The sequence below is a fragment of the Microtus oregoni genome, unplaced genomic scaffold (genome assembly GCF_018167655.1).
Source record: "Microtus oregoni isolate MIOR12 unplaced genomic scaffold, Mior012 000090F_ref0000504, whole genome shotgun sequence".
NCBI lineage: Eukaryota > Metazoa > Chordata > Mammalia > Rodentia > Cricetidae > Microtus > Microtus oregoni.
The window spans coordinates 1,430,211-1,453,536 of NW_024544599.1; the positions used below are offsets into that span (position 1 = coordinate 1,430,211).

General features: G+C 41.9%; 1 protein-coding gene across 2 annotated transcripts in view; it reads right to left on the minus strand.

The window, feature by feature from the left end:
• Kcnip4 (potassium voltage-gated channel interacting protein 4) overlaps positions 1 to 13,924 on the minus strand; it is a 1,070,438-nt gene extending 1,056,514 nt beyond the window's left edge. For both annotated transcript variants that reach the window (XM_041643760.1, XM_041643756.1), the window contains exon 1: positions 13,418 to 13,924. In XM_041643760.1, the coding sequence (XP_041499694.1) occupies positions 13,418 to 13,478 (61 nt within the window). In that variant the 5' untranslated portion in view covers positions 13,479 to 13,924. The remainder of the gene's footprint in view (positions 1 to 13,417) is intronic.
• Between the last annotated feature and the right edge of the window lie 9,402 nt (positions 13,925 to 23,326).

A 23,326-nucleotide genomic window follows, 5' to 3' on the forward strand; every position in this document is an offset into this window, starting at 1 on the left:
AGTCTCTTTACTTTGCGTTTTTAGATAGATACCAAGAAATTAATTAAAACTGTGTTTATTATGGACAGCATTAAAAGGATGCATGGCAGGAAGGAGCATGGCTGGAGATCAATGCTTGCAGCAATGGTGTATGCTCTCATCTTGTTAACCTAAGGAAGACTGTGCAAAGCGTCTTCAGTTGGGTGGGTAGAGAATCAGAGCCAAAATCAGGCTGTGAAGTCAGGAGAAATAATATAGCTATGCAAATGGAATGTTCCAGGTCGAGATCATGACTTTGCAGAGACTGAGAAGCTTCCCTCAGAAATTTACCTGTATGCTGCAGTGATAGACTTCCTGGCACTAATTTGTCCAACTTGTCCTGACCATCAGTGCTTTCTGACTCAAGTTTGGGGAGGCCATGTGTTACTTTCCTTGGATTTAAACCTTCGAACATTAAAAGCTCCAATGGTAGTCACAAAGTTGTGCATTAGGGTTCACTCTCCCCATGCACAATACATTGGAACAGGAACTAATTTGAGATCTTTACCAGAGATGGATTAAAGAAACCCACAGGAAGTTTATTGGATAATTAGCCTTTGTCTACCAGGACTCACCACTTGAACAGAGAGTGTTAAGTCTGAGAAGCCCAACTCAGGCCTCCCTTCCACAACAGGTCAAGTCATCCCAGAGAGTCTCCTTTTACTCTTCCATGACCTGTCCGAGAATGATAGTGGAGGAATAAAGAGTACAAAGTACTACATAGGCAGTATGTCTTCTATACTATTGCCTTAGCCCAAATCCCTGCTCTCCCAATCACTATGTCACAGTGGGCAATGTGCTCAAGATTTTGAGCCTCAGTTTACTTATAAAGGGTGTTCAAAATCACCTCGGCAATGCCAAGGCAAAGCTATCCAATTATTTTCTTAAAACCTCCAAAGATAATGTTGAACTCAATGTGTTTAAGTCCAAATATATGTGCACATATAAAGACAGGTGTGCTGACACACACACTTTCCTTCGCGAAGGGCTAGCATCTTCCCATCAACATAGGCCTTCACTCAGAGATTCACATTGGAGATGGAATCAGTCCAGCAGCATATCCTTGACAAACCACTCACCCTCTTCAGTCTCCCATCTCAGTCACTCCAGCATTAACTGGTTACAAATGTCAGCCATGATGCTGCAAGAAGCTGCCACCCATGTTTTTCCACAACTTGTCGTTCCCATCTAAACACTGGGAAGTCTTGATAATTTTCCAACCTTAGGTTTCCCTCTTCAGCCTGCTTTATTCCAGGATAGGAGGATTCTTCCTCAGTATCTCTTTCCATACCATCATTATTCTGTCTTGTTGACCACACAAAATCTGCAGTTCTTAGATTTTTCTCCTTAATCACACAACTTTGTCATGGCCCATTGACCTATCAACTCTAAACAAATGGCTGCTTGCATAGATAGATGTGTTCAAGCTCCTTTTCCATGATTCCTTGAAATTCTTTATACCTTGTTGGTTGTCCAAATCATAGCTCAAATACCAAACTTGTTTAAAACATTCCCTAGAAAGTCACCCTCTGCACTGAAAGATCAGAGGCCTCTCCTCAGAGAACAAGCACCTCTTCTTTATGGCCATCTGCTTTCATACCCTGCTGTCCCCAATCTTTCTGTTCCTGACCTCTATCTACAGAGTGGAATATGTCTCACTCATTCCAAATGATTGCAGAAATGACCACCACTCCCATTTATGAGATGTAGTTGTTTGTTGGACAGTATGTTAAGTGCTTTCCATACAGTAGTAAAGTTGGTACCCGTGCACCCTAGTATGATAGGTAAATTTCATTGACTTAGAACTCAGCAAATGTCTGTATCCCTTTGAGATAGAAAATAGAGTAGAAATATACTCAAAATAATTTATAAATGTGCTTTATATGTTACATGTGTACAATATGTAGGTACATAGCTTTCTTTTAAAGGTATATAAAGCTTTTGAGGTGTAGGCCAGCAAATGCGAGAGAATAGAGAGAAGTGGAAGAAATAGTTGTATTAGATGAAGTCATAAGAGAAGCGGCACTTTAATGAAGACCTGAGTGAAGTCAGAAAGAAGCCCAACAGTGAATATGGGGCAAGAATGGTCTAACCACACACAAAGGCATTAAACTCCATTGCCTTGTGACTTCCACAAATCCCATGGTCACAGCCGGGTTATCTGAACCCCAGTTCTGATTACTGCACTTAGCCACCAACCTTCTTCCCTCAGTCCTATAGCAGCTTTGAATACTAGCCAGATCTGGATCCTTTAGACTCCTTTATTCCCGAGTCAACAGTCATGAGTCTCCTGTGCCAGGCACTGACCTCCATAATACCTCTTCAATCTCTTTCCAAATTCTGGTGTACTCCCTGTTTGCACATCCAGCTCCCACACTTACTTAGAGTCTGAATTCTCAAGTTCTCTTATACCCAGTCTCTCAGCTACATTCCTGATCTCTTCCCTGTATCTGCCTCTCTAATCTGGGATCCTAGTTTTGTTTGCTGCCCAGGATTTGGGGGTCCTGACAATGTTTCATTTATTTCTGTTTCCCTTGAGTTCCTCACATTTCTGGACACATAACAATTCTGAGCTTCTCGAAAAATAGACTAAACTTGAAGCCCATGTTTCCAGTTGTCTCTGAGGGTATGATGTGGCTATTTCCCCCCACACCTGAAAATCAATATTCATAAATAGGAACACATTGTTCTTCTTCACAACCAATTCCTTCACTTGTGGTTCGTGTTTCTCATCATACCGCATTGTGGCTCCAACCCCCATCTTGTCCTCGAGGCAACCTACTCTTCCATTCCTAATGCCTTTACCCTAGTTCAGTCTTTTTTTTCTCTTGCCTAGACTAATGCAACAGTCACCTAATGACATCATTATCAAGAATGAAGCCTACCCAGCTATGCAAAATTAATGTTCTACATTCTGTCATTCTATGAAATTCAACTGGCTCCCTCTTGTCTACAGAATAAAATCTCCATCTCTTGTTACAGTCCTAATAGCCCATGCCTACTGGCATCTCCTTCACTTTGATGTTCCACAAGTCCTTAAATTTTTAACATCTAATCAATGTCATTTTCTTTCAGGTGAAGCTCCTTTATTTACCATCTGCATGTATTTAGGAAACCCCTGGCTTACTGAAGCCAGACATCTAGATGCTCTATCTCAGGGTCTTTGTCATTACTGATCCCTTTAAAAACCTATAATCAACATCCTCAAGTCCTATTGAGCTCATATTCTGTTTCTCTCATGTGTAGTCTTTATTCTTCAGCCTCTGAACAATAAACTATTATGTCCTTCAGATTCCCCACTTGTAATATCTGGTCAGAGTAGGTTTTTTTTGTTTGTTTGTTTGTTTTTTGCCTGAGGTTTCACCCCGACCCTATTTCCATCCATTCGCAACATTAGTGCAGTTTTGTTGCTGGTGTGGACAGAGGATCAACTCCTGTACTTGACCAAGATTCACCAGGTTCCTCAGAACCTTCACACACAGACTTCCCCAATGTCTCATCTCACTGTTCCATTCGATTTCAGACCTTCATTGCCCCATGAAGAACTCAGAGTTCCCGGCTTGTATAACCCTAATCTCTTGGCTCAGCCTTATCCCCACAACTTCTGCTACCAAAAATATCTATTATTCCACCTGCCATCTCCCCCAGAAAACCTCAGCCTCCCTCTGCAGGTCCAACTAATCTAGGTGTCTTTCTTTGACCCTGTCTGACCTGCAGGATGTGATTAAGCACTTTCCTCAAAGTGTTCTGGAAATTGAGCTATTAAGAGGCTTTCCATGTTCCAGATTCTATCACATGTGTTTATTTTCACAAGTATGTTTAAGGTTTCCAGGGGATATTTTTCATCACTCTTACATTTAAGTACTGTGAATGGTACCTGGCCAACGATGTCCAGCATACATTTCACAGAATAAAATAGACTGATATTTTCAGGGTCACCCAAATATGTAACAGTATTATTTAGCATATAGGTTAATACTTCTACTCTGAGTAAGGTCTGTGTAGTGTAATATGTTACATGTGACCTCATGAAGCCCACATCACATAGTAGTAAACTTCGTGATTATAACACTTCTGCTCTTTGCTCCCTCAGCATAGCGTTTTCCACGTTTTCCAAAAGCTATTGATAAGATGGTAGCTGATAACACTCTTCATTAAAGAAGGACAACTGTGTCCTAGAATGGCATTTAAGTCCAGTCTTAAAGATGAGGTAAACAACCGTGCTTTCTGTAGTTGATTATGTTAATGCTGGCAAAGTGGAATTTAGGAGCATACCAGGAAAGGTGACTTAAAATTTTAATTCTATATGGGAAACAACAGCTTTGCTTTTCTTTGTTCTCAAACATTTACTAGCATATTGTCTCTCATGATGGATAAGTGTGTTGTTAATGAATGATTGTTGGACAGTATCTTCAAATTTTTTTCCTAGAAAAGAAATCAGTGCAGCCTGAGGCTTTTGTAATTCTGTGCTGATGATATTCATGAAAAGCCACTATCTCTTGCTTATGGATTTTGCGAAGAAATGGAGCTCTGCTTAAAACTGTGATATATCTTTAATAATTTCAACAGTTCAACTGCTTCATTGTAAAGATTGTAGATTTTTCATGGTTAGTGTTTATTCAGAGAGGTGAACAGTGCTTGTCAAAGTATTAGCTGTTTTGGATGACTAATTTTCATTTGGAAACTATATTTACAACTTCAATTTAACCAGGAGAGTTTATGCAGATTAGCAACAAATTTTGTACTTCAATTATCTCAGAAGCGCTAATATTTACTATCTTCCAGCTTCAACATTTAGATGGGTGGCCCTTTCAAACCAACCTTAATGACTGTGTCTCCATGAAAATTGGAATTTAGTTTCTACCAAATGTGTGTAGGAGGTCCTCATTCTACGTCTCTGAATACTGTTGAATTCGGCAGTGTTTGTTTACTTTTCCATGATTCCCAGTGCCTGGCTCTGAGCATTCCCATTTTCTACTCGCCTTCCAACATTTTCCTTCCTGCTGCCACCAAATGAAGGGAATGCTGCGCCTGCGCTCCAGAAGTCCCCACGACTCATTTCAGCATGATGAAATAACTAGGAGGGCAAAGTTACAAACAGTTACCAAACCTCTAATGGAGTACAGGCACACAGCACTTTGTAGCACAGCGAGCCCCGGCTGAAATTACAGAGAGTTTGTGGAGACGAAAGAAGAGGAGCAAGGAGTTTTGGAATTTTTGTAAGAGATAGTTGGTTGATTTTCACAAGCCCTCACAGATCTAGATAAGGTAAAATAGTGCTCTTATGATAAATGATTTATTTTCTACAAAATTATCTTCAAAATCATGAGGATGCTCTATTTAATTTCAAAATCTCTATACTGAGTTGAAATGCCTCTGTTTTTACTAGAACATTATTTAAACCACTCATAAGAGAAATGAGCACTCTCAATTCCTTTACCACTTTCTTTAAACAGAAGCTATTACTCATTTCATACTCTCCAAGCTCCTAAGTCATATTTGCATTATGAAGCAAGCATGCTTCTTCATATATTCCCTGCATTGCAGAAGATTTTTTTAAAAAAATGTAAATGGCATGATCTTTTAATGTTACTGAGTGGGAGACAAAAAACAGTTATATTTGAGAAAGTAGAAAGAGGAAAGAAGAAACTAACAACAGAACAATCATAGATTTTTGAGACCATTCTTTGTTTGTTGGTTTGTTTTTGTAGCTTCACTCTTTAAGACCCCAAAGAGGAAAAAGACGAAGTTTACTGTCACAGTGTGTTTTCACACACAAAGAACTGCATTCTACCAACAGGAAATCATCTCACCGTTAACTGTATAACCCACTGTATGTACTCCAGCATGGGAATGGGTATTTTAAAAAATAAATGTTTGGTCATTTCTTCCCCCATTCCACTATGAATACCTGGGGCACATCCATTAACCATCTTCTGTATAAAATGTAGGCAGAATCTGCTTTATAAGTCTAATACCAGATAGTTTCTGTATAACTATTTGAGGAATAAATCTCATCTTATCATCATGAGATGTCTGTAAGGTTCTACTAGATATCACCTTCACCATTGGATACAGGGAAAAAAACAAAAACAAAAAAGGAAGGGTGGCATTAGACCGAATGGCCATCTGATACCAACTTTTTAAATTAAATCAAAATTTCTCTAAGTCAGAGTTCTCTCCCACCTGAACTCACTTGTTCTTAGAGCAATGTCTGAGAGTGTTATCTTATGGATTCCTGCTGATCAGCACTACATTGTCGTGTTTATTAAGTGTCCCGTACAAATGAGACCTAGAAGACCAGAGCATCAATTTGCCCACAACTCCACTAGGTTGGAGTATAATAATAAGTCTGCCTTGGGAATCAGCATGATGTTAGCAAGTCGTTCATTCAACATATTTCTGGCGCCTTTACCAGACATACAGCACAGACGAAGACGTGGGGTAGAACAGGTCTGAAGTAATTTCCCATGCTAGCCAAATGAAAATTCATTTGGGTACAAAATTTTAAAGTCCCTTGAAGAAAACCAATTCTTCAATGTAGACATGTTTAATATCTGGATGTGCTATAGTCATACAATATTACCAGAAAACACATGGAGTCCCTTTACAGGCATGTATTCTCTTATGAAAAAAGATAAACTGATTTAGTTATATTCTTACGGACCTCTTGACATGTATAACATGTATAAAAATGATTTGTGTATATTCTTAGTGATACCTTGGCATGTAAAACACAATCTTTGTTTTATAATACAAAGAAGACATACTGTGGGTAGGCTGTAAACTCCGGTGGTTATTGTATCATTCAAATCTGAGTTTGAGTCCTACTTGGGCTTCTAAAACACTCTTCTTAAATAAACTGCTTCACGCAAAGCTATTTCAAACTATTAACACACATTGACAGCAGAAAATAAAAGTCTATTTTCCTCCTGAGTCATTGTTTAAAGACCTATAAAAGTGACAGTGAGAATTCCCTAAAGACTTATTGGCTATTCATGAACAGATGGCACCTAAATACAAGAGGGGGACATTTCCTTAAGCCAATAATACAAATTTGAGGTAGCCCAAAAGTTACAAACTATTGAAATACTCTGATTGCTAATTTTTACTAAATAAATAGAGTGGAATACAAGGAGGTAACTTCTCAAAAGTTAATAATATGCCCCGAAGATATTTAAAATGACACAGTCCGTTCCAGTGATTCAGCCATTCAACTACACTGACTGTGTTCACCCTCAGGAATAGAAATAAGTCTTCAACATAGGAACGATGGCCAAGTGCACAACATGGAAAATTCTATATTTATATTCCTGATCAAATGACTCTTCATAATACAGAGTATGATGGGAACTGCTGTGTTTAAACATGGGCTTTCTACTTACTCGATTCCCAAATACTGTACATGGACTTGCATACAGATCAGCCGTGAGAAAGAGGCTTGGTGAGAGGGGAGATAGCCACAGCCACTGGGGTAAAGAACTGAACTTTATCTCTTTTAAACCCTCTCTCCCGACACAGCCTGATTCTCCCTGTGAATGCTGATATGAGAGAGAAAAAGAACCAAAGAAGCAGTTGTGTATACATTGAATGAGGCCTCAGTGGTTTGATTTTTCCATTCCTTTCTATGGCTGCTGCTACAATGGGAGGCACTGTCATTGGATGAGCTTAATAGCTAAGATAATAACAAAGATAGCAGACATGGCAATGCAGATGCATAGAGAACGGGGTGTGCAGTGTTGGAAAAGGACAAGGTCTGTGACAAACTCAGGGACAACCAAAGTCACATTTCAGAAGGAATACTTAACTAATTTTGCAATGTCTCATTAATTTTGGCTGACTGGGAAGGAATTGGACTCTCTGGGAGTCTGCTGGACCACTGACCTTGGACATGATAGATCTGGAAGATAATAAGGAATCACTGTAACCAGATACAGGACAAAGCCAAATATTACCTCAAACACACGGAAATCAGAGAATAACTATTCAAGCCTTCTCTACAAACACTTACCTAGCTATGAAGCTACAGATGCTCCAAGAAGCTTGATCTTGATGCTATATTTCCAAACTCAGAGACATTATCTGATGAATAGAGAGGTTGGAAGCCAAAGAATGTCAGTTCCTAAAGAGGGCTTAACAAGCATCCAAACATAAATTGAAATTTAAGTTCTTTCATAGGTCTGTCATGGGGCAACAGGATTTAAATTCAGTAAATGTCCTTTAGGCACTTACTAGTTTGTGAAGCGCCATGTAAATATTAACTAGAAGGATAAACATGAGTACCTTGTGTAGGGTATATGCTAATGAGCAACTACAATTTGATAGCTACAAATGATGTAAAATGCCAAATTTATTCTGCTTTGCTCAGATTCAGACCAAAATATAAGAAAAACTACATAAACAAAGCCAAAGAGCAGGCAAAGCAACGGAGCTGCAGAGGACAGCAATGAAGATGAGTTGGGAGAGATTGAAAACAATCACCAAGCAATGTCAGGGGAGGAAGTTAATCCTAAACAGCGGGGAAACACAAAGCATGTTTGGGAAATAGGGAGTATCCAGCCACCTGTACCAAAGCATAAACCGAACTATAGGAGAGAAAGTGGAGACAGAAGATGATCACCTTTTTGTGAGAGCCTTTTATACCAATCTGAAACTACCACAGGTTTCCTTCTAACAGTTGGATCAAAGGAAGGTACTAAAATATATTCTGTGGGATAATAAGACTTAAAGCAAGGGTTAGTAAATATAGTAGACCTTAAGTGGGAGATGATAAGGGAAGAGGATTCAAGTATACTGCCCTGGAAACGGTGCTATGAACATAGTATTGGGTTGTAGAGAGGAAACCGAGGGAAGAAACAGAATAAACCCTGGTGGCTGATTCAGCGGAGATGGAAGGCTCATAGAGAAGGGTCTGCTTCAAACAGTTTCAAACTGTGTGTCTTCAATAATGGTTCCCCCATTTGAAAAATAACTTGTTTTTAAAGAACAGAATATGTATTTTTCTAGTGCACTTTTGGTTTTTCCTTTACAGTGCCACTAAAAACCTGCTGCTGGGTCTGAAATCCTAGCAATGAAAATGTCTGTCTAGCACTCGGGTAGGGCACTGGGCTAGACTGTGCACAGAGAGACTTGCACACCACAGGAGAAATTAAAATAGCCATTAGCTTAAGAGGAGAGTGCACAGAAGAAAGATGATCAAAAGAGAACCTGGTGAAGGTTGCATAGAATGTTCAAAGAAAAGAAGTAAGGGTCATAAAAAGAGTTACCCGGAAACCGAGAGGGTACAAATTAATTCCGTTCCACAGACAGCTGTGGAGAAGAAAGCAGCCATCATCAGATATTGAGACTGTATATTTGAGTCCTCAATCTAGATGTTAGGAAGTTGAAGTAATAAGGGCGGCGGCGGGGCTGCATCCCCAACACCCCAGCCGCCTGCCCGGCTAGCTTATGCCCCGAAATAATTACACGGACACTGTATTCTTTTAAACACCGCTTGGCCCATTTCTCTCTAACCTCTTCTAGGCTAATTCTCACATATTAATTTAGCCCATTTCTAATCATCTGTGTTGCGCCCCTAGGTGCGCTTACCGGGAAGATTCTAGCCTATGTCCATCCTGGGTCGGAGCTTCTTAGCGTGCGTCTGCCCAGGAGCCAGGAGCATGGCGTCTCTCTCAGGTGTCTGCTCCCTAGAGGAAAGCGGTCGAGTCTCTGAGCTCACTTCCTCTTCCTCCCAGCATTTTGTTCTGTTTACTCCTCCCACCTATCCTCTAACCAATAAAATGGGCCAGGGCAGTGCCTTTATTAGCCAATGACCTTCCTCCATCAGGAAGTGAAATGATAACCAGGAATCAATGGCTCAGATCGCCCAGGGACCATAGTCAGCAAAGGAGCATTTGGTGAGCAAAGGAAGTACCACAGGGAATTCAGGAGGATGGAGCAGAGGCATTAGGACCTTTAACCAAATGAGCCATTTTGAAAAATAAAAGGGTGATTCAGTGCTCGACAATAAAACAATTTATAAAAGCGCTCCGTTAAACAACCTTAAGACATTTTGAGGATAGTAAGGGCCTCCTGAACAAATAATACTCAGGTCTTTATTCTTCATCTCTTCTCTCTTTTCCACCTCTTTCTGAATCTCTCTCGCTCACACACACACACACACACACACACACACACACACACGTTGGAAAACGGTCTCTAAGGAGGAGAGCCATTGGGTCAACAACTCAATGTGCTATGAAATATTGAAAAGCAATGTTATCCATGTATTATGAAAACCACCAAGGACAAGGAAAACAAAATGACAAAAATGAGTAAGAAAGATTGTGTATTGTCCTAAAATATGTTTTCAAAACAAAGCAATCACTATCTGCTCTAAAATTCTTCAAAAATCTTGAACGCATATTTTATCTTGTATGGTTCATTAATGTCCAAAACAGTTATGTCCTTATTTTATGAATGAGGGTGTAAACATCAACCAGAAAAGGAAGAAAAAAAAAAGGATGGCACATAAGGGAAGCAAATAGGCGTCTCTGAATTGTCATGCTTCACAATATTTATTGAATGTGCCTTTTCATCTGTGTGACACAGAGAAAGTAGAGTATCTTACACAATGAAAAGCTTTTCAAAGTTCAAAATAAATGGATTTTTGACTATTACTCATGGGGAATTGCTAATTTGACTTTCCTTGAACCTTAATAAACATAGAACTTAAGTTGAAGCCACAAAACATCCATCAATTCATGATTCAAAATGCCAGCAATTTTTCTCACTACTGCTGAAACCTGGATTTTTTTCTCCCCATTTTTACTGTAGATTACATCAGATAACATCTGCCATCCCTAAGGTGGATGACACAAATTAAGGGCACCAATGAATAATTTCATAAGGCTTTTTTCTCTGACCTTCTTTCAGATTCTTTTACATATCTGACTGAAATCTCCTTTCTCGCTCTCTCTCTCTCTCTCTGTCTCTCTCTCTGTCTCTCTCTCTCTCTCTCATACACACACACACACACACACACACACAAGCACACACAGGTAGTAGAATTGTGTTGAGTTTTTACAACAGAGTATCAGAATAATGGGCCTAGTTGATAGAACGCAAAACGTATTGGTATAGTTTTTGAGACTAACATGGAATTTGATGGGTGTCAAAGTCTAGTATTCCCTACACCATCAGTATTCTGTGGTCAGTCGCATTCCCATGGTCAGCCCCGATGACCTCAAAGGTGATGCTTGAATACACACTAAATGCTTTCATGTGTTGAAAAGTGTAAGGGTGAAAGTTTAGGTAACATAATTAAACTCTTATGCTACCGTATCTGAGGTTTTCCCCCTATTGGCCACCTCGAGTGTGTGTGCATGGGGGTCTCTTTCACCTCTCCAAGGAGCATTTTTAGAGTTTTGCCTCCAAATAACGTCATAATACAAGAGCACACATACGAAAGACACAGAGAGAAATTTCTCCAAATATTTTCATTTCTCTATCAGATAATCCTGTTATTGTGTGAATGGATCCTTTTATAATTCCCTAGTCCATGAGTGTACGTTTGAGGGGAAAACCAAACTCCACTTACTGAAGGCTAGACACAGTTTTTAAACCAAAACCTATAACCTTTAAAATTGACAGTCATTCATTTCTCCCCATGGCAATCGCAAGTTTGAGCAGAGATCACCAAAGTCCTGAAAAAGCATGTGCAATCACCTCTAGTATTGCCCTAGAACAAGACCGGCAAAAACAAGAGTGATGCTCCCTACTATCTGCTGCTTCCTTTAGTCTTATCATCACACACTAATTACCTAAAAATGTTTGCAAGAAACTAAAGATGCAATGTTAAATTTTTGCTTCAATCCTCATCTTAGCCAAGATATAATCAAATCTTTCTATCCTCCGAGAAATCATTGCATTTGATGCTAGAGCTGATATCACATTTTCCATTTTTAATATTTTAATTGTTTCATGTTCCTCAGGTATGATTTCATTTGTGTTTTTCGTTTACAGAAACTCCACCCACCAGGACACTGGACTGAGAGTGGACACGTAAATTTAATCCCCATCTGCCTGACTAAGCCCAGGTCAAGAGCTGTTCTTACTGAGGAGACAAGTATAAGCCACCAACTCTAGGGACTGTGACCCCATAGCCTGTCTCAGCTGTACCACACTCCTGAGCTTTGAGCATACATGCTCTCCTGAATGAGAGTGAGCTGATCACCCCAGTCACAGCAGAAGAAACCCCAACGATAGTTTCTTTATACCCAACCTACAACCACCCCTGACATTTGAAGTGTCCTTCTGACCAAAACAGGAACCTATGAAGAACCAAGACTTTTTAAAATTTCACGCTCAAGTGAGACAAGCACCGTCCTGCCTCCCAGGAGGGAAGGGACTGATAGATGTCCTCTTCTTGTGGTCATGTATTTCTGAGTGCTGGACTCAATTGTTCAAGTGCCTCTGTTTCCTCCAGTAATAAAGATAATGCACGGGAAAAAAACTTACAACTTTATAGCCCTTAAGCCCACATTCTGACCCCATAAAGCCAAATGACACGGTAACTACCGGTGACTTCTAGCCTTATATAATCTTCCTCACAACCACCTTGATCCTATTAGGGTCCTCTAAAAAAAAATCTGAATGCATCAAAGCCATCTAAAAACAAACTGATGGAACCCAAGATGGTCTGTGGGAGGACATCAATTCTGCCTTAGGTCCTCCTAAACTCAGAGAACAGTTCCTATTCCTGCGTGTTTCCCTGAGAGCCACGCTCCTTGCACAATGCCCGGTACCTTTCTAAGGCTGTACTATTGAAAAATTATTTCCAAGAGTCACTGAAGACTGTTTTCTCCGAACACACAAAACTGAAGGTAGCACTAGAACAAGACAAGCGCGTCTGCAAAAGGCTCTGATGTGGGCAACATCCCGTCTGTGTATTACCCAGGGGATCAAAATAGAGTTCTAGTGAAGTGTTTGGGAGCATCAAGGAAGTGTGGAGGGGGTGGATCAACACCATTTTGGCTCATTTATCCCCAGGTGTTAGGGATAGGAAGCGTGCCTGTGAAAGGCATCTGGTAAAAGCAAACACAACCTCAGAAATTTTCAGGGAAGGCAAAAAGTACGCACGGGATCGCAGCGGACCCTGCCACCAGCGAGTTTCAAACACACTTCAAGCAATTTTTTTTTCCCTCCTAGACCTTGCCATGCGCCCCCACTCCTTGGCGCCCCCATGCCCCCGCTCCCACCTCCATTTCCTAAGCCCGTCTGGGTCCGCACTCTCTCATGCAGCGATGGCAACAAGCGTGGCCCCTCCCCCGGGGCGCCCCCAGCGTGGAAGGGGCACCGATCATTGAGAGGGAAGGACAGTGCCAGCGGGGCGCCGGATTGCAAGCCCATCTCATCCTACCGCCTGTGGAGCTCGCCTCCTCCAGCTGAGCCGAGATGCTTTCCACCCTCCTGACGTTCATCTTGGGGTACGCTGGGTTCGAGAGCGGTACTCTTAGAGTCCACTGGCCCAGGGGCGGCTGGCGATGGGTCTGGCACCGGTGCGCACAGCCTCTCTGTCCTGGGCGACCAAGAGCTGGAGGCGGCGGCGGCGGGCAGGGCGCGCGGAGCCGCTGCAGGTGCGGGCGGAGGCCGGCGGGGGGCGCCGGGGGCGCTGTGCTGCACTGGGTGGCAGGGATGCGCGGGTGGTGGGGGCCAGGACGCCCGCCGCTGAGAAGCCTGGGCGCTGTACCGCCAGACAGAGCGAGGCGCCCCCCGCCCCTGGCAAGCTTGGCACCGCCTCTGCCACCTGCCGCCAAGTCACCGAAGGAGAAAGTGGAGGGGGCTGTAGAGGCGCCTCAGGTGACAGAACAGATGCACCCAAAAAGATACCCGAAGCAGTTTAAGGCTAAGCAGGGCTCTTTTTGAGATTTTCTTGGGACCCCTTTTTGCATCGCGTAGAACCTGGCACTAGGCTGGCTCCAGATGAAGAAGCTCTTTGGCAAAGAACCATACTGCGGGGTCCCTAGGGGGTCAGACTCTGTCCTGTGGAGTGAGAAGCTGGGTTCGAAGGACACCAGAAGGCAAGTGCAAGGAGACGCCCTTCTCAGGAACCAGGCACAGTGCCAGCAACTCCTAGACAGGAAAGTTCCCAAGTGCAACTCAGTCATGAGACTGGGAGAGAGGTTGGGGAAAGTGACTTCTAGACACTGACTAGACAGGGCCAAGGTGAACCATATCACTTTGCACGGACCAGCCTGGCTGTCTGGGAGACATTTCCCACAAGCTTCTTCTTCAAAGGGTTTCACTTGAGGTCCTCTGTTGGAAGGCATGGCTGAGATCCCACGGGGAATTTATCATCCAAGGCTGCTTGTCTTTTTAAGGGAACCAAGGCCCACAATAGCTGGAAGGCAGAGACAACCCAATAAACCACTTGTGGTCATGGTTACTGGTGAAGAAAGAGGTGGGCATTAAAACATAGGCTTCTCTGCCCTCAGGAGTGAAGTTTATGGTGCCTCTTTTAAAAAGAAAGGTCGAGCTGACCGGTTCTGTGGGCCAGCAAAGCAAATTAGCATTTGTTCACATGCTCAGCTGCAAGGTCAATTGGCCCTGACACAGTTGAAGTAGTTTCTAAGTGTGTGGAAAGCCATTCTTTCTCCCTGTTTCCACCTGGCAACAAATACCATGAAACCTTGTTTCTTTCTCGGGATAGGATTCAATTGTCGCTTGTCCTTCTTACACCCCTAGTCCCTTAAGAGACTCCCTTAAAGTCCTGGGGTGTGTTCCCTGTGTTCCTAACGTTGAGAAGACCATGCCAGCACCTCCATTGCCACTATTCAAATCCTACTTTCAATACTTTCAGTGACTCTATCCAAACTATTTACATGAACTGTGGGCTGGAATCTGCTTTATAGATCTGTTGTGATTTAAAGAAACAAGAAGTCAGGGCAAACATGACTTAAGGAGAGGGGAATGAAAACAGCTGCGAGGGCAGCTTGTTTGGGAACACTGAGGAGGCTGCTGTGGTTGGAGCGGAGAGGACGGCAGAGTAATGGGATGGAAGAGGCAGAGGAGTAGATCACATGCAGTGTAAACATCTATTAAGTATACAAAATTCTAAGTAGCGTACGCGCTTTACTTTCTCCTAACAAGCCTCCTCTCTGTCCTTCCGAGTCAATTCTCCTATTTTATTCTGGTCATGTGGCATCCTAGGATTTCAGCAATCTCAAAGCAAGTCTCCAACTAGCAGTCCGTTCCATAAACAGCCACAGCTCTCAATCTGCAAAGGATCACTAATGCCTCTTCGGCTGTAAACACCAGCTTCTCTCTACTGACTTCCAAAACTACCTTCGTGTATGGGGTAGGAACCAGCTGGCTGGGCTGGAATCTAAGTGTGTGTCCAAAGCGAACAACCTAACCTTTCTCAACTCAAAACTGTAGAACACAGTAGTGCCTGCCCCTGTGAGCTTCTGGCAAAGATTAAATGAGACAGAATGCACGGTGTGGCTCTGGATGGCTCTGGCACATAGTAAGGGTTCAAAGAGACACTAGGAAGAGAGTCCCCATCATGGCCATTATCATTACCATCACCACACTGTATCCTGATGAAATCAAAGATTAAAAAAAAAGTTCCTAACACAGATTTCCTCTCCTTATTTACACCATGAGAAATTTACAACTCCTTTGCCATCCGTAAAATTCGGAGAATATTTTTTTGTGTGTGTTGATCCACTTTTCAAGATCTGTTAGTGAGGATTAGTCCCTTGGGTCCTTGTATGTTTACATCTGGACTAGCTATAAATAAGGCAGCGAAAGCATCTAAAGTGGACACTACACTGGGAAAGTTGCAATATATTAAGCTTCCAAAATATTTGTGTGGGATCTTGGTTACTGTAGCATTCGCGTCAGACGTCTCTATAGGAACTCTTAGTCTCGGACAAAATAACACAGAAAAAGTCTCGTTTGCTGCCACTGGTTTTAAACTTACTTCATTTTATGTGTGTAAGGGTCTTGCCTACATGTATGTCTGTGTTTCTCAGGTATATCTGGTGCCTATAGAGTCCAGAAGAGGGTATCAGATCCTCTGGAAATTCAAATGGAATTGCAGGTGGTCTGCCCTGTGGGTGCTGGTGTTGGAGTCTATATCTTCTGCAAGAGTAGCCAGTGTTCACAAGCACTAGGCATTCTCTCTAGTTTTGTTTGCTGCCATTTGTACTATCATTTTCAGTACTTAGCACTGAAGGGCTGTCTTGCTCATTCCACCCTTGACTGGCTCTTCAAATGTCCCAACTAGAGGAAATCTTCGTCCTCATGGCCAGTCTTCCAAACTCAATATATGCAGAAAGATTCCTGTTTTTCACTGCTAACTCCAGATTACTCTTCACGTTGCATGTGTCTAGTCTATGGTGCCTTCTCAGGAGCATATAAAAACCAGAAACCAAAATCATAAGTAAACTATGTGCCAGCCATTAACCTCAGATTTATATGAACATTGCTTCATTTAATCTTTACAAAACTCTATTGGGCCATACCTATTTCTTTTTCCAGAAAGTCACCAACCATATCTCAGCTTCAGTTCTCCATCTGTTATAAAGAAGAATGTGAAGTTCAAATAAGATAATAAAATGAAATCTATTTATAACTAAGGAATATTGCCGGAGTATCCAGGATGACTTTATTGTGCTCTGAACTATTACTGCCCATAACTTACTGGTTATTTCTGAAAGACCCCTACAATTCAGCACAGCTCTCCTTTGTTCAACAGGGCTTATGCAATAATAGTAAAACTGAGAGCATTTAATGTTGATTTAGTGCTTCCTATGCACCGTGCACTCTATTAAAACTTCCATACCACTGCATTGCTCCACACTAAGAAGGAATGCATTATATAGCTATTTTGTGCTGATTGAAAAACAAACCGAAACTCACGGACATTAAGTTGCCCGAGATCAGTCAGCTCTGAAGAACTGCAGTTGAGAGTTGTATTCAACTCTTGACAAACTCGGGGCTGTCAATCACTTCCAGATGGTCCTCAGATGCTAACATATATAAGAATCACACAGGCACCAGGTGAGCAAACTGCTCCAGCCTTGAAGACGGAGTCATTGAGTTGGGAAAGAAGTCTAAGGCTGTCCCTTACGTTAATACATTTTATCTTTTAGAGAAGTTTGAAATGCTTGGAAAACAAACAGAAACTCACAGCTCCGTCCACAGAGTCTTCCTTCCTAGATTTTCCCAATAATGCCTTGAGGTTTCTCTGCTACAATTCAGAACTGACAGGCCAACAGCGCAGGGCATTTTACTAAAGTCCGGAGTTTATTTAGGGCTTGTGAGTTTATAGGAAGAGAGATATTTCTCAGAGAGAAAGCCAGGTGAAGATAAAGTGCCTTTCTGCAGAAAGAACTCTACTTTACAGCTTGATCTGGGCCTCACAGCCCATAGAGCCGGGGGAGAATAAACCACTGTTGTTTAAATTACTCAGTCTGAGATGTGGTTGTTGTTGTTAAGACAACATGTCAACAAATCACAAAAGCACAGCCTGGGATACTGTGTCTTCATCCTCGTCTGGGATCCTGTCATGAATTCATAGTCTTCATGTGACTTGGATTTCTTGAATCCTCCATATCCTATTTACCAACACCCTCAGGCCCTTCCAGGTACACGGATGACATTCGAGAGGAAGCTGATCAGCTCAACCCATGCTATGTGACCCTAGCCTTCCTCTGGAGCCGACTGGGTAGGAAAGAGTTGATATAACAACCCCAATCAGTTCTCTGGATTTGACCTTGGTAAGCCAAACCTGTTTCCCTCTTAAAGGAATGAAAACATTCATTGCCTATTAGTGTTCAAGCAACAAGTATTACCAACCATGGGCACGTGACTGCACCAGCCACACTCTCAATTTTTGTATGATTTCTCAGCATTCAATTAATCTGGAAATCAATGTTGAGATTCTCACATTAAAGAAAATATTAATGTGCTACAAGGACAAAGCTACAAAAAGCACTGAAGGACCACGAGGCTATTTCTGACCCTTCTGTGCAGTTAAGGTGTGCTCAGCTTGATTGTTCGTTGTGGTTGTGAAACAGAGGCAGGTGAGATGCTATTAGCCCCACTTTGCAGATGAAGAAGCTGACCCCCATGGAGATCAAGCAACTTTCTTGAATTTTCATAAGGCATGACACACAACCAGGTCACCAGCTTCCATCACCTGACATCTTTCAGCACTCGGTTCGGTAAGTCTTGCCAACTTTATATAAGCTGGCGTGCGGCCAAATGAACTGTAATTCTCTAAGCACTGAAATTCAGACTTGGCTTGCAACTCTGTCGTGCAGGGTAAGTCCATATTAAAAATGAAAAGTTATTATCTCACTGAACGGCATTTCTCCTGCCTTGTGGACTTGAGCAAATATGCCCGCTACAGTCTACATGTGGCAGTAGAGTGGATTAGGGGATTTGCTGTCCAACAGGGATTTACTTTAGCCGTAGAACTCATCAGAAACTTAAATGCCATTAATGAAGTTAATGTTGAGATGACTTTTACCTGGAATGTATCTCCAGAAATATGTTCTAATTGGGAAACAGGTTTGTTCAATTCTACATTGCTTTATACTTTTGTTCTGGCATTTTTGTTAGCTATTCACTGAACTGCATAAATGATAAACACAGAGAAGTGGGGAGTATTTGCTGGTTGTTTATTAGCAGTTTTAATGAAGTTGTACAAAAATAATTTCAATAAAACTAAATGATTGGTTTCTAGAGCAACCTTGTGAGTCAAATCTGGGTATAGCTGATCACTGTTTTAAGCCACTTGCTCTCTGTGCTAGACTCTGTGCTGGTTGGTTTATGTTGGTGTGATACAACCTGGACATCTAGGGAAGATGAAGTCTTAGCTGAGAAATTGTTTCCTTCACACTGAGCTGCAGATAAGTCTGTGTGGAATATTCTTGATTATTGATGTGGGACACCCAACTCACTGGGGGTGGTACCATGCCTAGGCAGATGGTCCTGAAGTACATATATGTATTTATCAAACTAAGCAAAACTGGAAAGAAAGCCAGTAAACAGCATTTTTCCCTGGCCTTCTCCTTCAGTTCCTGCCTCCACATTCCTGTTCTCCATGTTCCTAACTTTCATCAAATAGTGGATTGTGGTGTGGACATGTATGCTAAATAAACTCTTTCTTCTTCAAGTTCCTGCAGTCATGGTGTTTTATCACAGCAATACAAACCTAAAAAAAAATGAGAAATACACATTTATTTATGCGTGTGATGCAAAGAAGTATGGTAAATTGCTGAAAACTCACAGTCTCCGTGACTTACACAAGACCTGAAAAAGATGAAGTCATCCAAAATTACAGCACAGATGGGGAGGTGTTTTGGGAGGTGTTTTCCAGGCCCCACTCTTAATGAGGTTAATAGGAAGGAGAATCATTTCTTTTAAAAGAGTGGCCATTTGTAGGTTTCCTGTGCTCCAGTGGATAGCTCCCCATCTGTGTATATTTGGGAAATACTAATTGGACTAAGTAAGCCATAAAGTAGAAGAAAAAATTAATTTAGGAGGGGCACATATTTGGGAGGACATGAGAGGAGTTGGAGGAAAGAAATGCGGTTGGATATGATCATATTTTATTGTACGCATGCATGAAAATATCAAGATTAAACTCATGCTTGTTGAATTATATTCCCTATGGTAGGATGCTATGCTCAGACTTAATGCAGAGGGGAGGGCCTTGGTCCTGCTCACACTTAATATACCAGACTTTGTCGACTTCCCATGGGAGCCCTTACCTGCTGGGAGGAGTAGATGGGGAGCGGGCTGCAGAGGAGGAGGGGGGAACTAGAGGAGGCAAAGAGAGAGAACTGTGATTGAAATGTAAAATAAAGAAAAAATAAAAAGAATAAAATATAAAAAGAATAAACTCAAATTATAACTTACACGTGTTACTTACCTTATTCTAAGACTTTTCAATAGATGAGTACTTTGAGAAAATATGTTCAATTTTTTTTTTGCCTTGGAAAGAATTAGTAAAGTTATAGTTCTTTATTTAATCAGAAAAGTTATAGGAAAGCCAAAAATCCACATCCTAAATCCAGATAATACTAAATAAGTTCAGGGCTATAAAGTCTTCAAAAGTCCAGATCCTGGGGTAGAGATGGTTCTGTTTGTCTCCGGGACACCATCTAGACTCACTTAAGAAGAAAGTCCCAGTGAAGGGTGGTCTAGCTACTTTGACCTGTGGACGTGTCTACAGGAGACTGTATTAAGTTAATTGATGTGTAAGGACCCTGTCCACCAAGGACACCCTTCTCTTTGTGCTCTTGATTGTGTTTGTGATATGATCAGCTGCTTCAAGACGAGGCTGTCTTGAATTTCCCATAATGATGAACTGTAACTGGGAACTGTAAGACAATTAAACACTTCCTGTCTTAAAGTTGTTTTTTTCAGGATATGAGAGCAAAAGATGTTACCTTAAAATGTGAACGTAGCCTGAATGGCAAATGCTCATTATGTTGGTAGATAGAATGGAGATGACTAATAACATCACACCATACTTGACTGTGCTCCTTGATATGTAACCAAAGTTTAATTGAGCAGATATATAAATGATTTGACAGGCTTTTTAAATTTACCCCCACCCTAAGAAGAGGTGTGCCCCCCACAACCACACCTGCAACAAGTGGGAGAGCTGGCCCTAAGGTCAGAAGGGTATAAGAGCTGGCCCTGCCCGCCACCAACTGCAGCACTCAGGAGAACAGGTCCTGTACCTGGGCAGCACAACAGAGCCAGTCCTGATGGCAGGGGTGTTGGAGCGCCAAAGTTGTTAACATGGAAAAACTGTGCCCACTATTCATCTGGGCAGGGCAGAGATGCAAACCATCCACCAACAATGCCTGAGGTAGGTGGGAGAGCTGGCTCTGAGGTCATAAGAGCAGAAGAGCTAGCCCTGCCCCTCTTCCTCTCAGGGGAGAGGCCCAAAGGCACACCTGGGCATCACAGTGGTGCTGGCTCTAAAGGTGTAGATGTCGGAAATCTGGCCCTGAGGACACGAGAGCAGGAAAACTAATCGCAACCCTTGTTCCATGGCTACAAAGGGTGAACTCTTCAAGGCAATGCTGGAGAACTCACCCTGGTAGTTAGGACAACCATGAGCTAGAAGGCTGATTGACCCTGAAATGACCCAGGGCCAGAACCTGGATTATGGGTTGATTCACCTCAATATCCACCATCTGTGATGTGTGGAGGGCAATGAATGGAACAGTGCTGCAGACCCAAAAGTGCAGGATCTCCACAACACAGGGCAATAGCAGGATAATCAAGAGGAGTCCCAGTGAGAAGCCAGCAGCGATAGACAAACAGAAACCAGAGGCCTTGAACCAGATCAGTGATTCTTTGCAATGAACACTTGCAAGTAAAGATGTATGGACAAAAAGGCTTACTGAGTAACTCAGTGTGTCACACTACAGCTTCCATAATGAGATTTCCTGTGCCTATTTTTTCTTTTTTCTCTTAAATTTTATATGGAGTGGGGAGGGGAGCTGCTAGGCAGAGGGTGAATACACAGGGATGGGATTGAGATGCATGATGGGAAAGACACAAAGAACAAGTAAAAAAAAGTTAAAATAGATGATAAACAGACAGAAAGACAGACAGACAGACAGATAGATGATAGATAGATAGATAGATAGATAGATAGATAATAAAGAAGAAAAGTGCCTGGATGAATAAAAGAATATGAGTGACTAATTAGCTGTAGTATTTGTAGTGGTTTGAATTTGAATGAGAATAATCTCCATAGCCTTATATGGAGCACTTACTTGGGCCCCAGCTGGTGGAGCTGTTTGGGTAGGATTATGGGGTATGGCATTGTTGGAAGAGGTGTGTCACTGAAGCTGAACATTGAGCTTTTAAGAAAAAAAACCACACCATTCCCAGTTAGCTCTTTCTCTGCCTCACACGTTTGGGTAAGGTGTAAACTCTCAGTCACTTCTACAGTACCTGCCTTACTCCTGTCATACTCCCCTCTGTGATGGTTACAGACTCACCCTGTAAAACTGAGTCCCCAGTAAACTCTTCTATAAGTTGCCTTGGTTATGGCATTTCACCACGGCAATAGAAAGTGACTGAGACAATACTTTACTGATAACATGTTCTGAGAAGATAAAGTTTTAGTAAAAGTAAAATAATACAGAGCAATCACTCTGATGCACACAAAGCACAAATGTATAAGCATGTTTCCTAATCTTTGGTTCTTTGTTTCTTCATTTCTAAGCAAGAACTATGTTTATCAGTGCAATCTCGGGAATCCTCTATCATTCATTCAAGACACACCAATCCAAGCACTGAGAAGAAAATATAAGGGCATACCTTCATTCAAAGAGCTGCTATGGTAGAGATACCTCTACAATAGAAAGTAAATTTTCAATCAAGGAATGAATGTTTACATAGCATGATGCACCTCTTATATGTTGGTCCATCCTTCTAGCTCCATAAGAGTGTCTATCAGTTAACATCGACATAAGAGAAACCTCCCTCAATTTTGTAGCTCAACACAACGATGATTTGTTTAGCTCACATTTCTGAGGTCTGCCAATTTAGACTGTGCTCAGCTGGGCTCACTCATGCATCTGTAGTCAGCTGGCAATGAAGTAGTCATCTCACGTGCTGTGCAGGTGGTTTGAATAATGAAGACAACCAGACTACGTCTCCCTTGTCATCCATTAGTCTTGCCTGTATTTCTTCGTTTGATGCTAGTTGCAGAGTTCTTAAGAAGACAAAAAACAAAGGAATTGCTTACAATAGTAACTTTCAACCTCTCACAGTACATTTATTACATTCACTTGGTCAGAGGAACTCACAAAGCCATTCCAATTTTAAAAATGATGGTAAGGGTGATGGTTCTTAGTTTGAAGAAAATGAAAAATCATATTGCAAGAGGATTTTCCGTCTATTATTTTTGACCCTTCTTCACCCAACTCTAACAAAAGTAGGATGTGGAGCCATTACTATTTGTTTACATCATGAGAGCTGAGGCCACATGAAGAGAATTAGTGTCCTTAAAAAATGATGGAGGAAGGTCATTGGCTAATAAAGGAACTGCCTTGGCCCATTTTATTGGTTAGAACATAGGTAGGTGGAGTAAACAGAACAGAATGCTGGGAGGAAGAGGAAGTGAGCTCAGACTCCACAGCTCTCCTCTTGGGAGCACACGCCTCAGAGAGACGCCATGCTCCCAGCTCCCAGGAAGATGCATGCTATGAAGCTCTGACCCAGGATGGACATAGGCTAGAATCTTCCCGGTAAGCGCACCTAGGGGTGCTACACAGATGAT